The sequence below is a fragment of the Schistocerca americana genome, chromosome 2 (genome assembly GCF_021461395.2).
Source record: "Schistocerca americana isolate TAMUIC-IGC-003095 chromosome 2, iqSchAmer2.1, whole genome shotgun sequence".
Classification (NCBI taxonomy): Eukaryota; Metazoa; Arthropoda; class Insecta; order Orthoptera; family Acrididae; genus Schistocerca; species Schistocerca americana.
This window is the reverse complement of record NC_060120.1, coordinates 652,368,333-652,386,306: the sequence shown is the minus strand read 5'-3', so window position 1 is coordinate 652,386,306 and position 17,974 is coordinate 652,368,333. Positions and strand designations below refer to the sequence as shown.

Here is a 17,974-nt window from a genome sequence, read left to right as displayed (position 1 = left end):
GTCTACAAAAATTGTTTGTTGTTCTAAAGATGTACCACAAAGAAACAAATACTCACCATAAGTATAGTATAAACACATTTGACCTCTGTCACATCAGCTGGCATGGGGAGGTCTCCCATATATCTCATAATTGATACAAAACATTCAATGGCTAAATCATTGAGTTCAACGGAATCCAGGCGTAATAACGATTGTTCAATTGGTGATGAACTAAATTTCACCAGATCCACCTACAAAAAAGAGATGCACTGACTATCATATGGAAAGCAATACCAGTGTATAAATGTCACATACAAACAAAAAATGACAACAAGCTCAAATAAATTACAGTACTATATCAAGTATGAACGCAGTTTACATACAAAATGCACCTAAATTGATTATTAATTAGCATTTCAGAACTTCTAAGACTTACATAGTTCTTTTTTAGCTATCAAATGTAACAATCTGTAGTGATCTCAACGTGAAGTATACATGTTGAAATCAGATATGCAAACTCCAAACTATGATATGATACATAAAACCAAACACAAGTAAGATACCTCTGAAGGAATGACAGTGCAATGACAACAAGAAATTCTCATTCAAAATGACAGTAAAAAATGAGAGAGAGACAAAAGCCAAAGCACAGCTGAAATTTCAGCTTCTGCTATTTTCTAAAATTCCTTCATTCTGATAAACATTGAATACAGAAAAAGGCTGTCATATACACAATACTATTGAACAAAATGAGAAGTCACCCCAAACCTTGAACCAGGAAACACAGAAAATAAGGACCTTAGTCTTTTTACAGAATTCTTAATGAAACATCAAGGTTTACTTGACTTGAGAGCCAAACACATTTAAACTGGCAGTAATTAAAAACTTTAATTTCCATATATACTAACAGCAAAATTTATTCCAGAACAGTAATTGTGATTTAATTCTCAGAGTCTTTTAATGATATATATAATCATATAATTTGTTCACCTGTTCTTTCCATGTCCATTCATTCTCCTTGTTGCCTTTCTTGCTCTTGTTCTTCTTACTTTTTAGACTCTCTATCACTTTCAAGGAGCCACTGATGGATCCATCAGCTGCTTTAAGCATCTCAAACCTGAAATTTTCAGAATTAATTACAACAAGAAAAGTATTACTCAACAGTAAGCAGAAGTACTAGGCATAGCTTTCAAGAATTGCATTCTCTGTGACTTTCACAAATGTAAGAATCACTGTGATACTGGCATACATAAGCGAATATGTGAAACTTATTTCAGTATTCATGTCCATGCTTATTTATATGTCATTCCAAGAAATAGTAGAAGGCATTTTCATGTTGATTATATCCTAGTAGGAGATATAAGAAACACATCTTACATCCAAACATGTCTTATGTTGTCATGAGAATCCACAGTGTGCTGCCAGTATGGCTAGTAGAGAGACATACAGATAAAACCCTTTTAGGTATTAGCAATAATCAATCATTGTGACCAATCAGATCACAACTTTTAAAACATTACAAGAATATTATTATTTTTTTAATTTGTGAGAATATAAGTGGCAAACTAAAGTGAGGAGATTCAATGTCAATGCCATACTCTGTTTCAAACATTTCATGTCTACTGGTAGAACCAGTATTAAAATGCAATGATAATTTACAATTTCTAAACTGATTTAATAATCAGAACAGATAGGATAAAATATGATACACTGCCTTGAGTACTTAGGAAATCATCACTGCCACAATTTCTAAAAATATTACATGAAAGTATTTTGTCAGAAATACCACTGAGAGTTATCTTACACATAGCATTTGATAAACTTCAAAGAAACTGCAAAAAAATCCACCTTAGTGGACAACTGATTGGAAGGAAATGCCTGATAATAATGTCTTTAAACTTTATTAAGATTAGGAAAATATAAGAGGTAATTTTATGGAACATTACTATAACAACGTAAGTAAAATTACCTCATATTGTGACTATTCATTTAACAGTTACCACCAAGCAACCTGTGCCATCTTTACTATAAAAACAGAAGCACTGCACAGTTAATCTAACTAAGAACATATATCTTATGGCACTGTGTAGGTATATACCTTGGTTTTTCATAGTACATACAGGATGATGAATAATGATACATGATGAGTTACAGTGTGAGACACATAGCTTCACTTCCAAACAATTCCCAATGTTCTGGAATAATCAATGTATTGTGAATGATCTTTAGACTCACTCATGTAGCTTGTATCCAGGACCAGTAAAACACTCACAGGTAACACCTAATCAAAATCTCAAACAACAAAAAAATAGCAGCGTCCCACACAAACAAGTTGTATTCATCTGCGGGGACAGCAGGAACTCTGAAGACACGCATCATGAGCAGGAGAGCACTTTCTCCCCACCAAGTACTCTGCACACAACTGAAGATATGCTTTGCTGCACGCACTGCCATTGCTGCTCAGCATGCAACCTTGAAGCCACCTCCTATGACGGTCACGCCAGCTAAGATAGTTATCTCATGTAATTAAAAACTTCCACATCCCACAATTTATAATCCATAAAACAGATGCCAATTTTAAAATGCTTTAACCAAGAAACAAGTATTTTTCAGCAGAAAATAAACAGTACTGCACTAAATGTCCAAACTAAAGAACTTGAAACAATATAATCTGATTAAATTAATAATTATAACAATCATTTCTGCTGCAGGCAAATGAAGACTCCTAAAGTAATTGTGCAAAACATATACAGTTAAGAAATAAAGTAAAATTCACCTGCGAAAGATGAGTACTGTTTATTCCTGTCTACAGGATATACAGTGTTCATAGTAACTGCAAAAATATAGCCACAAAGATTAACAATGAAAATATCTGTTTGATTAACCTGAATGAAGACACAAATACCAAGGCATTGTTTTGTAGCAGAGAAATAGAGTATTTTCTGTAGTCAGTGTGAACTATGAAGTTGCAAGAATTCACCTTTCTTGAAAGCTTCACTGCAGTGGGGTCAACAGTTAATATAAGATATGAATGGAGCAGAAGGAACACTCAAATACAATCTTGAATTAATGTCTATTGTCTCACACAGTTACAGTTCAGTGAACGGTCTTGAATGGTCATGGGCGTATACTGAGGGTATATTTTGTCAAAGGCCTTGTGGTTGTCATAGCTGTAGTCACCATGAGGGCACTCAAAGTTTTAATTATTGCCTTGAAAAAATAAAGTTACACAATTTTATGTCTGTCTGCAAGTATGTGCCTGCACAGTCGGTACATGGAGAAATGTCTGCATTACAGTACTGTAGCACTCTGCAAGAGGAGCCAATACAAAAAATCACAGCCCATTGATAAAGTGTGGTATGAAGAATGGGTAATCGTAAAATTTTAATTGTCTCCTCAAAAAATTAAAGTTATGTAATTAATTTATTATTCGCTTGCTTGTGGGGCTGGGGGTGGGTGAGGGGGGGGGGGGGGGGGGAGGGAGGGAGGGTGGCAGAGAAGTTTACAAGCTCACCTCCTTACTGAGCAAAAATGGTAACAATAACCAAAGGCATCAGTGTTGCTAATGGAGCACATTTTGCATAGTATTGCCTCCTGTTATAGAAAACATAAATATGGTTGCCTTTTTACATTTCAGAATAGTAGTAATATAGGAACAAGCATTGAGAAAATTTACCCCCCCCCCCCCCCCCCCCCTCAACAGGGACATATGGCTGATTGGTTCCTACTAAGAGTAGTTAATATTGCCTATTATGCCAACCAGAGCAGCACTTTTCTGGTAGATGTTTCTCATGAAGATATCCATCATTCAGATTGGCCAGTGGGATCTCCTAAGTTGAATCCTGTGGAGCATGTCCAGGATTCACAGGGGAGACAAACAGCAACTTTGCAGCTGCCACAAAGAATTCTCAGACCTCTACACTAGACCCTTCCAGGAGTGCAAGCTACTATTAAAAGGGCTCTTGAACCACCTCACACACGAAACGTCACTAACAAGTACAAGTGGCAGCTAGAGCTAACCAACTGACTATTAACTAATTTCTTGTGCTGAGAGTTACAGATTTGTTATTTTTTTAAGGGTACCTTTGATTTCAGAATTTACAGGCATTGCACTTTGCTGTATGCCAGTATATTATTCTGTAACCTTACATACTTCACGTTCAGGAAATATTCTTTCCCTTCTCATTTATGTTTAACTTTTCGTCACTAGCACTGGTGTTTTCAACAGTATTGCAATATAAGTGGCAATAAGAACATCAATTAAGCATTAGCAAAGAGAGCTCTGGCTAGTGTAAGACTTTAAAATCTTTGTTTGCGTAGACACTGTAAGGTACATTTCAAACTAACAGCGTAATCCTAAGTACTGTGAAAGTCATTCCAATTCTGACTTAAGAAAGTAATATAATTATAGAAAATCTGGTTAAATTGTCTAAGAGGAAAAATGGAAACATGAAAATAAATTGTGTGGTATTTGGATGCACTATGCAGAGCAGGAATACCCGACAGCTTGAAGTATCATTCTGGCTGGGAAAGTAACTTTTGTGTGATGTGCCAATGCCAAGTAACACAGCTCAATGAAAGTTGGACCACACATAAAAAGAACTGCACAGTCTGGTACAGAAGGTAACTGAAGTAATGTGCAATGAGACAAAGAGATATGACTCTTTTACTGAAAGACAATAATTATACAAAAGACACTGCAATTTATGATGGGCCCTGGATATTACGAAAGGTGGAACATCGATCTTAACAGGATGTGTGATCACCATGGACAGCAATGTGTGTTCTGCAACGTGCTCCAATGTTAGCCAGAAGGCTGGTGAGGGAGTCCTGTGATAGGGCTTTCTATTCTACCATCAAGGCCTTTGACAACTGCTGAACGGTCACTCATGAACATGGACAAGCTGCAATACAGCTCCCCAGTGCATCCCACATCTGCTTGAAGGGATGTAGGTCAAGAAATGAGTGGGGCAGTCCATTTGCCAAGTATCTTTTTGCTCTAAGAGCTCCTCCACCTGTGTGGTTTGAATCACTCGTGCACTGTCGTCCATAAAAATAAAGCCAGTGCTGAATGCGCCTCTGAAAAGATGCGCACGAGGAAGAGTAGTGACTGGTGAGTGTAATGTGTTCAGAGATTTGGTGGTCAGTACACCCATGCAACGTTATATCTCCCTGCACCATAACACCAGGACCAACAAAACAATCATATTTGACAACGTCCCTGGGTCCTTTGCATGCTGCCACCTCTTGCCACATGAGAGCACATGTACATGCAGAATCACTATGCAGTCTGAATTTTCTCTCATCTGAGAAGAGCACGTGACCCCCCCCCCCCCCCCCCTTCCCTTCTCCATTCTTCACTGGTCCAGTCCCTACACTATTGTCACCACTGCAAATGGTCCCAGCCATCAATGGAAAATGGAACACAACATACTGGTTTTCAGATAAAGAAACCACCCCCACACAGTTGCTGGGCTACTGGAGAGCATGAGAATGCATGCCTTGTAGTCCTGTTAAATGTGGTTGCAATTGCACCTACTGTTTGGTGTGGGACTCTTCTTGCTTGTTGCACGATGTAGTCATCATCTGCTGCTGTAGCTGACTGTGGTCAACTACCCCCCGTCCTTCAGACAGCAGTACCTTTGGTTTGGAATTCTCCCCACGTACATGAAATAGTGCTGTGAGAAATACCAATCTCTTGAATTACACTTGACGCACTTTGTCCTACTTCCAGTGTCTGGATGATTCTTCCCAATTGAAATCATCCCTGTTGTCTCCAGCCATGTAATGAAGGCACTGTAACTGCTCACTGATTAACACATACTTTTTTCTCATACTTTCAACTGCCTTCTGTTGCAGGGCCAGCCCCATTTGGCACTATAATCATTCTGGCCTCATGCCATGCTCCCAAACTTTCATTGCCAACAACAGTTAATATTGCATTATTAACGTTTGCAGAAGAATATCCAAAGGGGTGTAAGGGGCACAGCCTACTGATAAGATGGAGTACTGTGCAGTAATTGATTTCCTGCACCTGAAGCGAAACAACAAAGCAGCAATCCATGCTGAGTTGAAGGAAGTATCTGGCAACAATACACATCATACAACACAGTGGACAGGTGGTGCAGATGCTTCTACTCTGGTCAAACAGGTCTGAATGACAAACAGTGAAACTGCAGATTGTATCTCTGCAAAGAACCAAGAATCACAAGAGAAGCTGAGGTTTTGGTATTCCAAGACTGGTATATCTCAATCAAAGGCAGTAGTGGAAAAAGTGAAAAATCTGTCATGGATCACTTTTCAGCAACTTAATATTTTGAATACGATTGGGTGCACACCTACTGTACGAGCCTACTTAACTGAAACACCAGCATAGAAGTTTGTGGCTCTGTCACACCAATCCAAATGACTTTCTTATCCACCTAATGACCACTGACAACTGCTGGATGTATGATTATGACCCCAAGACAAAGGAGTTACGCAAGCAGTTTACATCACTGAAAGCTGGCTAAAGCTGGATATAGGTTCAGCCGAAATTTCTGCGAGGAGCCTAACGGTGTTCCAAAACGATAGGCTAAACACGGTTGGCGGTGGTGTGTTTGTTGCTGTCAGAAGTAGCTTAACTTGTCACGAAATTGATGTAGATACTTCCTGTGAGTTAGTATGGGCAGAGGTCATTGTTGGCAACCGGAATAAAATAATAATTGGATCCTTTTACTGACATCCCAGTTCAGATGATACAGTTGCTGAAAGGTTCAAAGAAAACTTGTGTTTGATTTCAAACACGTACCCGACTCATACGATAATAGTTGGTGGTGACTTGAATTTACCCTCGACATCTTGGTGAAAATACATGTTTAATTCCGGTAGTACGCATAAAATATCATCTGAAATTGTGCTAAACGCATTCTCTGAAAATTATTTCGGTTTCCACAGTGAAACTTTATCTCGAAACCTGGCAGAAAATCCAAAGAGATTCTGGTCGTATGTGAAGTATGTTAGCGGCAAAAAACAATCAATGCCTTCTCTGCATGATAACAATGGAGATACTAATGAAGACGGTGTTGCCAAAGCAGAGTTACTAAACACAGCCTTCCGAAATGCCTTCACAAAAGAAGACGAAGTAAATATTCCAGAATGCGAATCGAGAACAGCTGCCAACATGAGTAATGTATAAGTAAATATCCTCAGAGTAGTGAAGCAACTCAAATCACTTAACAAAAGCAAGTCTTCTGGTCCAGACTGTATACCAATTAGGTTCCTTTCGGAGTATGCTGATGCATTAGCTCCATACTTAATCGTATACAACTGTTCGCTCGATGGAAGATCCGTACCCAAAGACTGGAAAGTTGCTCAGGCCACACCAATATTCAAGAAAGGTAGTAGGAGTAATCCACTAAATTACAGGCCCATATCATTAACGTCGATATACAGCAGGATTTTAGAACACATATTGTGTTCGAACATCATGAATTACCTCGAAGGAAACGGTCTATTGACGCACACTCAACATGGGTTCAGAAAACATCGTTCCTGTGAAACACAACTAGCTCTTTATTCACATGAAGTGCTGAGTGCTATTGATAAGGGATTACAGACTGACTCCGTATTCCTGGATTTCCGGAAGGCTTTTGACACTGTACCACACAAGCGGATCGTAGTGAAATTGCGTGCTTATGGAATATCGCCTCAGTTATGTGACTGGATTTGTGATTTTGTGTCAGAGAGGTCACAGTTCGTACTAATTGACGGAAAGTCATCAAGTAAAACAGAAGCGATTTCAGGCGTTCCCCAAGGTAGTGTTATAGGCCCTTTGCTGTTCCTTATCCATATAAACGATTTCAGAGACAATCTGAGCAGCCGTCTTCGGTTGTTTGCAGATGACGCTGTCATTTATCGACTAATAAAGTCATCAGAAGATCAAAACAAACTGCAAAACGATTTAGAAGAAATATTGGAATGGTGCGAAAAGTGGCAGTTGACCCTAAATAACGAAAAGTGTGAGGTCGTCCACATGAGTGCTAAAAGGAACTCATTAAACTTCGGATACATGATAAATCAGTCTAATCTAAAAGCCGTAAATTCAACTAAATATCTAGGTATTACAATTACGAACAACTTAAATTGGAAAGAACACATAGAAAATGTTGTGGGGAAGGCTAACCAAAGGCTGCGTTTCATTGGTGGGACACTTAGAAAATGTAACAGACCTACTAAGGAAACTGCCTACACTACGCTTGTCCGTCCTCTTTTAGAATACTCCTGCGCAGTGTGGGATCCTTACAAGAAAGGACTGATGGAGTACGTCAAAAAAGTTCAAAGAAAGGCAGCACATTTTGTATTATCGTGAAATATGGGAGAGAGTGTCACAGCAATGATACAGGATTTGGGCTGTAAATCATTAAAAGAAAGGCGTTTCTCGTTGCAACGGAATCTTCTCACGAAATTCCAGTCACCAACTTTCTCCTCCGAATGCGAAAATATTTTGTTGACACCGACCTACACAGGGGGGAACGATCACCACGACAAAATAGGGGAAATCAGAGCTCGTACAGAAAGATATAGGTGTTCATTCTTTCCGCGCGCTATACGAGATTGGAATAATAGAGAATTGTGAAGGTAGTTTGATGAACCCTCTGCCAGGCACTGAAATGTGATTCGCAGATTATCCATGTAGATGTAGATGTAGATCACACCAAAAACGGTAAAGACCCAACCACCACTGGGCAAGGTGACTGTTCTATAGGATGGCCACAGTGTGTTGCTAAAGGATAATGCTCATAAGTGCAAATCATCATAGAGACACACTATCAAAAACTCCTCATGAGGTTACAGGAGGCTGGTGAGATGAAGTATTGCAGGAAGCTACCCATCTGGTTGTTATTCCTCCACAGGTACATGCCTTTCTTTGGTCTAAAAAGTCCTTAACTCTAAAATATGCTTTGTTAATTGCATTTTGATGCAATTCACTTAACAAAACAACCATTAGCTACGAAGAATTGTACAAAATGATAATGTGGACACTGCACTTCATCCTACTTCCATTGGGAGTTTACAATATGAATAAACTTTCACCAGCGTGTTAGAGCAAATCTTTGTCATCTGCAACAATCTAGATGCTATAAATTCATCAATAATAAGGCAAAATCTCATGTGTCACTGTTTCATACTTTCTCTGGACCAGTTGCAGTAAACTACACAATTTGACCACTGACTGAGCTATTTCCCCTGCTATATTTATGAAATTATATTTTCTGTGGGTATTTCAGTCTCTACAAATAGTACTGGTACTGGAAACAAATTCAGATCTTATTCTGATTCGAAACTACTTATTACAAATGTAATAAGGTTCATACACCAAGGACAAAGTAAGAAGAGCACAAGTGGACTACTATTAATACTACAACTATTATTACTAGTAATAAAAGAAAAAGAAGAATAATGGCAATTTCATAGTGCACATAATTTTTGGAAGTTATTTGCAGTTCCAACAAACATCTAATTTTGCCTCTCCATCAATAATAACAAACTGTGCCTTCCCTATCAAGAAATCTTTAATGAACTCATAAATTTTATGATACCTAATGATACTTTTGTGAATACTTGTGTAAAGTGTGGTGTGGTAATGAGCTAAATGCATTTTGGAAGTTAAGAAATCCTGTAACCACCTGATTTTCTCAATCCATGACTTTCAGAATGTCTAGAGGTAAAAGCATAAGTTGGGTTTTCCTTAACCAATGTTTTCAGAAAATGTGCAGATTGGGGATTGGGGACGTAACTCAGTTGGAGCAGCACATTGTGTTTGAACTCAGAATATGTTCTAAGATTCTACAGCAGATGGGCATCAATGATATGGCATGGTAGTTTTGTGGATATTTCTGGTATGCTTTTGTAGCTGAGCATGATCTGTGATTTCTCCTAATCACTCGACATTTTTTTGTTTGAGGGATTTACAGTATATTGCGATTAAGAGAGGGGCTAACTCAGACGCAAATTCTGTCCAGAATCTGACAGGGATTCCATAGGGCCCTAAGGCCTTGCTCAATTTCAGCTGTTTTGCCAATGCGGCTGACACGAAGATCTGTATCATTTATCTTCGCATTGGAGCAAGAATTAAACTGCAGCAGTATTTGTGGAGCTCCCTTTGTAAAGGAACATTAGATGAAAGTGTTCAGTGTTTCTGCACCTGTTTTGCTACCTTCAATTTCGGTTCGTGCATCATCCATGAATGGCTCGACACTTAACTTCAGTGCCTCTCACAGTCTTCATACATTGCCATAATTTCTTTTGATTTTGTGAGAGATCTATCAATAACTTTCTGCAACAGTAGTGGCCGAAGGCTTTCCACACTGCCCTTTTGACAGTCATATGTATTTTGTTGAGCATCTCTCTTCCTCTGGCCCTATACTTTCTATTACAACTATTGTCCAGTAGTCGGTGTTTCTATGGAAGTATCTTGACAGAGGTTTTATACCACAGTGTGTCACACCAGTCATGAATAGTTCTACTAGGTGCATAAAAGCATGGATCACAATGATTCTATGTGGTCCTGACCAGAGCTAAAGATTTTGAGTTTGTCCTTGAGATATGACATTCTGCCTCTTTATCTAGTTTATTGAATACATAAATCTTTCTACTTATTTTAGTTGTAATTTGTACTCTGGTTGTCATTGTTTCTATAAATGTCTCATGATAACTGATACTAGTTTCAACGTGGGCATAACTTTAGAGGTCAAGTCTTTTTGTTGCCATTATATGTAATATATTTTCTTTATGGGAGTGTTTCTGAACAATCTGTTCTAAGTATTTCTTAGAGAAGGTGAATAATATCTAAACTGATGGTTGGATGACCAAAGTCTCGGTGGGATTGGGGAACGTATGTACAGGTGAGCTGAGGTTTTCTCTGCCTGTTTTGGTTACATCTGGTGGTGAGTGTGGTGGCTGATTGAAGGACCAAATTTTAAGTTTATGCCCAGCCTTAATACTGAGTCTTGCTCAGATCATCTCAAATGCAGCTTCTGTTTCTATCTCAGTGGGATTGAGTTCTTTGCCTGCTGCAATGAATATACCATTTCCATTACCCCTCAGACTATTCTTTCAATATACACTTAGATATACTTCAAACTCTCACTTTAAACAATACTGGATTTTATATAGCTTTCTGTATGTAGTGTTACATCAACTCTGCTGCTCCCAATTCTGTCACTTTGTTGCAAATCCTTTGTTAGTGATCAGTAACATTTTAATAATTTCATCAGTGGGGGAGGAAGGCCAGGCATTTTTTTGGTCTCGCCCTGATACTCTGGAGTACCCATTATCTGGATTGCATGGAGAGTGTGCATGCCGCATACAGTCAGGTATTGATGTGTAGGACTCCCCTGAACCATTTAGGGAGATGCTACAGCTCTCAACCCTATGGTCCAAGTCTAGAAAGTCATTGCCAAGCTTGTTACCAAACCTTCAATGTCTCTGATTGAAGTCTTCAATTTGATTCAGAATCAGGGGGCTACAATCATTTCTGGATTCAATACTGCAGATTGTAAGCTTTGTTCAAATTATGTGAGAAAGACTGATTTTCTCAACTTCTTCTGCCAGTCACTGGACTGATCTGAGTATAACGTTGGCAACCAGAGGATAGACATTGTTTGCTCCAAGGTGCACCACAATCTGCAGCTGGTTGCATCCTTTTCCCCTCAGTGGCTGTTGAAACGACTACTTCAACATGTTGACATGAGATCCTTTCATACTGAGTGCGCAAAGTGATCTTTTTTATTCCTTTTGTCATTTCACCAATGGGTATCATTATTCTCTGTGTGTACTTCTATGCTTAGTCTGTTAGAAGAACTACACAACCATCATAGCAAGTGCTTAACATTATCTTCACAGATGAAAAACATGCCCAAGTGTATGCAATGCTTCTTTGATTATTCATTTTTGGATCTTAACAGTGAATATAACATTTATTATAAGACACATGAAAATTTATATTAATTACTGGAGTTTTCAACATTATCTCTGGGAGTGTTTTACTGCTCCTTCTGCAGAAGGTACACAGTGAGCTATCAGATTTTTTATTCAGTTCATAATAAATGATTTTATGCATTGATCAAGCACAGTTTTCAACATTTCTGGTTACTGTCTGAACAGAGTTATGTGTCTACTGGACAATTTTAAGTTGATGTTCTTACATTTCACCACTAGAGATAGTCTGGCATTAATGTTCACATTCCCCTTACATCTCACTTTAAGCTCACAATCTCTTCATACCATGTCATAGATTGGCAAACTTTTTTTAAAATTTTTCTTTAAACCAAATCACAGAATCACAATTTTGAAATGACTTTATTTGGCAGTTTCCTTATATGAATCACAGCACAGATTTTCATTTGGGTCGTCTCAGTTGCCATTCTTTTGGATTTTACTACAGTAATTCAATCATGCAATTAAAGAAGGAACCAAACACTTGAACACTGAGAATCTTATTGTACTTCTCATTTGGTGCACTCAAATATTACTTCCTGCCACAAAATATGTGTATACACTTTATATTTGACATGGATAGAACGCTGTGTACGGTGAGAAATATTCTTGCTGTGTAAAATGACTGTGCTCACTTACATTGGACAGTATCTCATTAAGTGACAGATTTCTAAAAATCACCATTCTGTGATAAAAGTCAAAGGAAGTGAGGTTAGGTTTTAAAGCGTCCGCCCCAGTAGCTGAGTGGTCAGCGTGACGGATTGCCGTCCTCTGGGCCCGGGTTCGATTCCCGGCTGGGTCGGAGATTTTCTCCGCTCAGGGACTGGGTGTTGTGTTGTGTTCATCATCATTTCATCCCCATCCGGCGTGCAGGTCGCCCAATGTGGCGCCGAATGTAATAAGACCTGCGATATGGCGGCCGGACCTGCCCCGCGAGGGGCCTCCCGGCCAATGACGCCAAACGCTCATTTCCATTTCCATTTTAGGTTTTAAAGCCCCATCAACAATGAGAGCACTAGAGATGGAGCACAACCTTGAATGGTTTTGTAAAGGATGGGGGTGACAAAAGTCCAGTCACCATACATATATGTATCAAAAGGGCAGCTCAAAACCAGCTGTTTTTGTTCTATGCCTTGTCACTACACACAAAAAGTATGTTTCGAGTCTGACAAAGCAAATTACCCAACATGGAAATGGTACTCACTTCTCAAGACTCTGTCGAAAGTGCAGCATTGCGAACTGCAACAACGAGTGCTTGCCATCATGCTGATTTGGAAGAGTGTGTTGTTGTTGTTGTTGTTGTTGTTGTTGTTGGTACTGCTGCTGTGACAGCTCATGTGCTGTGGTGAGCACAGTTCCTGTATGCTGAGGCCGCCCAGTCCATGCATCCAGATGGTTGTGAGCTGGAGGTGGTGACATAGCACGCCTTGGGCTTCCATGTTGGGGTGAGGTGCGCTGGTGCTGGTGTTGTTGCAGTGATACTTGTTGATGTTGACCCTGTGTCTGCTGCTGCTGCTGTTGCTGGTGGTGGTACCCATCCACAGCCGAAATGACAGGCTGCTGTTTCTGGTGTAGCTAAAACAATTAATAAACAATGAAATTATAAGTTCCACAAGATTAGCATTGCATACTGCTACTGAGAGAATGTAAGTTGTTTATTTGGAAGCAGACACACAGGTTTTATTGTAACCAGAGAAAAACAATGGATGCTATATAGGAAGAATCTTCTAATGCACAATCACTACAGAGTTTGAAAAGAGACCTTGTTAATAAGTAAGGAAATTTGAATGTATAAGTCGAAGATTTTCAGTTTGCAGATAGCTTCACAGTGTTTGCACTATGTTAACACTAAATATTATGGTCATTCAACAGTTCTGGTCTTTCTTTTCTGCAATTGGTTTCGCTTTGTACTTAAAATCCACAGGAATAAATAGAGGATGTAGAGCAGAAACTAAACAACAGCTGTTTTCAGTCAGTTATTATTTAATTTTTCTTTAATCTCTAGCCCATGTTCATTAGAACATCAACAAGTATACAATGTAGTGTTTTTTCTGATGTAAAACACAAAATAATAATACAGATACAAAGCATGACCAGCAAAGGTTGCTACACTATACAAAACAGACATAAAGGGATATAAAGACTTAAATGTGAACACAAAACCACAATATAACAGGACATCTTCACATACTCGTTGCCATCAAAAAACTAACATATTACACACAAAAGACATCTAATAGAAACTACAAAAAATAAGAGATGTGATGAGGTATGCAATTAACATAATGAAGATGTGGGGAAGGAAAAGGATAAAGGAACATGTGTCTGTGCGTGTGTGTGTGTGGGGGGGGGGGGGGGGGGGGGGTGGATGGGGGTGGGAGGGAGTATACCTTGTATACTTTTGTTGGTTCTTCTTATATCCTCCTCCCCATGTACCTTTATCCTTTAACATCCCCACAGATCCATTCTGTTAAGTGCATACCTCGTAGGTTCAGTTTTTACTTGAATTCATTATCATTGTTGCTTCTACAAAACATATGACACTTTGTATTTTCCACAAGATATGGTAATTATAGTGATTTCCCTCTCTGATTAATATAATGACCAGAGATACTCATTAGCCCCCCCTCCTCCTCGTAGTATTTGTTCTCCAGTTACTTCAGATTACTTGACATTAAAGGTATGCTTAGTGTAAAACTACTGATTTGGTATAAAATTTTATGCTGCTCAGGTTTATGAGTTCCTCCATGCCTACTCACTGTATACCACCCCTCGCATGATAATATGAGGAGTATTGGGTTTGCTCTGAATAACTTATCTTTGATAGTAGGACTGCTAACTCAGTTATTATCATGAGGGGCACACAATACATGGGTGATAGGTGATAACCACTATAATATACTTCATAAGCAGTAACGTTATGTTTTAATGGTGGAGGGTGGTTTTATTTTTAGAAGCAGTACCTTTTTAACCACATGACTTGGATGTGTCTTACATTCTGTATTTAAAAAGAAGAAGAAGAAGAAGAAAGAAAGAAAGAAGAAGCTCACACCTCTACTAATATGTGGTTTGATTTATGATCATTTCATGCCTTTGATTGTTTATGTCACATCTCATACTTTTTGTAGTTTCTATTAGATGTCTTTTATGTGTAATGTTTGTGTGTACATTTAATTCTTTATATCCCCTTATGTTATATTTTGTACAGTGTAGCAACCTTTGCTGGTCTTGCTTTGTAACTGTATTATTATTTTGTGTGTTACACCAGACATACACTGTACTGTATAATTGTTGATATTCTAATGTACATGGGCCTGAAAATGGTACAAGTGAAGTGCTGAAACTGGTAGCTTGAAGGAAAAATAAATAATAACTGACTGAAGTACAGCTATTGTGTGATTTTTGTTTACATACTGTTTGATCAGCCAAGAATATACATGGTGACAGACTGGATTGGAATTTAATAACAACAGTGATTTGATTTTAAAATACTGTCAGAAATTAGCTGTGAATATCCCATCAAACCAAAAGGTGCTCATCAATGTGTGTTGAGCCGCAAAATCTTGCATCTCAAGCAAACCTTTCTTTCTCTTTGATACAACAGTTTAAAACAGCTATTTCTTTCTTTTGAGACTCAAGTATTATTTCTGTAACATATGTCAGACAAACTGTATCACAGAAGTGCAAATACAACAGCATAAATACCACTGTCTGTAATTTGTGCAGGAACCCACTCCTCAAATATGTATGTCCACACTGCAGGCCTATTTAATATTGTCAGCTGCAGTTAATAAACGAATAGAAATAATACTTTTTGTAAGAATGATGTAAAGAATACAATGTCACAAAATGACAATTAGATGACTTTAAGGTCAAAATGTGGGATTTTCTTAGTTTCACATATATTTAATATCCCCATTCATTTTAATCTCATGTCTGAGAGACATATATAATTACAGTTATAAGGTGATTTCATGTACTTCAAAACTTTAATCCATGTATTTCAAGAAAAGTTTCTATAAATGGAAGCAACAAAAGTTTATCTCCCTCATTCATTACCTTCATTTCTTTCGCCCACACAGAATCTTTGATTTTTGTTGAGGATACAAGAACAATATATTTTGTATGTGTATGCGAGTGTGGCAAAGTATTCCACACAGAGTATAATAGACCACAATAACAGTGTGTTATATACTCTCTGTGGTGTTACCTCGACAGCATATGCTTATGCACCATCTTACGTAATCAAGCATGTTAAAATATAGCTTTCCTCATTCCTGCAATTTAATATTCAGAATAACTTATCTTTCTGCATCAGTACCCATAATTTTTCAATTATTAATGTCAAGACAAAGAGAGAGAGAGAGAGAGAGAGAGAGAGAGAGAGAGAGAGAGAGAGAGTACTCTAGCTTGAGAAAGGATTTCATTCTGAAAGCTAGCAAGTTTTCTTTCTTTTTAGTGCATGCCTGTCAACAACTCAAAGCTTTACTCCTAAAGTATTTATTTGGCTGTAAAGTATTTGAGAAGAAAAACTGCCAGTATGAATACTAACAATAAGTACTATTCTTTTTCAGGCCCTTGAATAGCAGCAACTGTGCTAATTATTAACACGCAATCTCATATATCTTCCATGTCTAGTAACCCTGTTATTGTATATGACAATGCTCTATCAAATACTCTTGTCTTTCAACGTTCATGAAATAATAGGGCAATATGTCACACCTGAAACTGAACATGGAAATAAGCCTTACATTGTCAGCTGTCTTTCAGCTGAGCCCTTTGGCATCATCTGCACTCAGGAACATTGATCAACCAGCTATCATTCAAAAGTGAAAGACTGCTTATAAACAGCCAAGAGACCATGATGCTGATGCATTATGAATAGACTTGAAACAAAACAATAATGATGGAGTGAATAAGGGAGATGATTTCATCTGTCCAAGAAACATAAATGAATATTAAATCATGTACCAACAGGTACTGCTCTGTTGAATCTGGACTACTATGTGGAAGTAACAGAACAAATTTGCTACTCATTATACATTTTACAGGCACTGAATCCATGTGGAGCTGGATCAGAAGCAAAATGCCACTGTCAGTTTTCTTATAGATTGGTAATAGCACAGTGTTATTGTTTTATGTGTTTTCTATAATCATAAAGCAGTTTAAAATTTATATACTGTATTTAATGCATGTGTAGTATTTTTTAATTGTAAGAACTGTGTAAAAATAAATATTTTGACTCCCATTATGAATAATTTATTTTTCAATAATTTGATTCCATGCTGTTTGAATTTTTGAGCCTCACTGCATCACATTCCTCTTTGTCAGTCTAACTCCCCCCTTCCTTAGAACAGCAATATTTATTTTACTTTTTCTTTTTCCTCCAAAACTTTTACTTAGTTTGTAAAATTTTTTCCCCTTCCTGTTTCAGTGCTAATGTACATTCTTAATTATCCTTATTTTAACTACTATTTTGGACCAACATCTTTCTCTAGCCCTATGCAGCCATTCCCACACAAATTCAAAGCTAACTGCCACCACACCTCTTGGTAAGGTAAAGGTAGGTAAAGTTCATGTTCTAGATAGGTCAATAGGGCCTGACCGAACGCCAAATCATCCTCTGACAATGGAGTCACTGGATGCAGCATTGTGGGGTTTGGGGTCAGCACACTGCTCTCCCAGTGTTGTTGACCATTCCTTTGCCCTCTCTTTTCTTTCTGATTCAAATAGCCTTATTTTGACCTGTATATTCATTTTTGTTGCTCCAAGCATCATGCTTCTCCTGAATAGGAAACTTAAGTCCTGTAATTTTCAACCAATAGTTTGAAAAACTCTCAAACATACAACTGTGTGAAGTGGTGCCTCATATCTGGAGGTTATATTGTATTAGAATTTCTTTCACAGGCAACATTCCTATCAGCTGCTCCATTCAGGCACAACTCATGACCTGCCTTCACTGCTGTAATTCAGCTAGTATCTCTCTCCTACCCTCTAAACTAGATAGAACTTCTCC

General features: G+C 38.1%; 1 protein-coding gene across 1 annotated transcript in view; it reads right to left on the bottom strand.

The window, feature by feature from the left end:
• The window catches only part of LOC124589362 (unconventional myosin-XV), a 931,914-nt gene that overhangs the window by 34,553 nt on the left and 879,387 nt on the right, over positions 1-17,974 (bottom strand). Inside the window, exons 49-51 of the mRNA XM_047131550.1 lie at positions 13,163-13,533; positions 970-1,096; positions 57-230 (exon numbers count right to left, since the gene is read on the bottom strand). Coding sequence (XP_046987506.1) covers positions 57-230; positions 970-1,096; positions 13,163-13,533 — 672 coding nt within the window. The remainder of the gene's footprint in view (positions 1-56; positions 231-969; positions 1,097-13,162; positions 13,534-17,974) is intronic.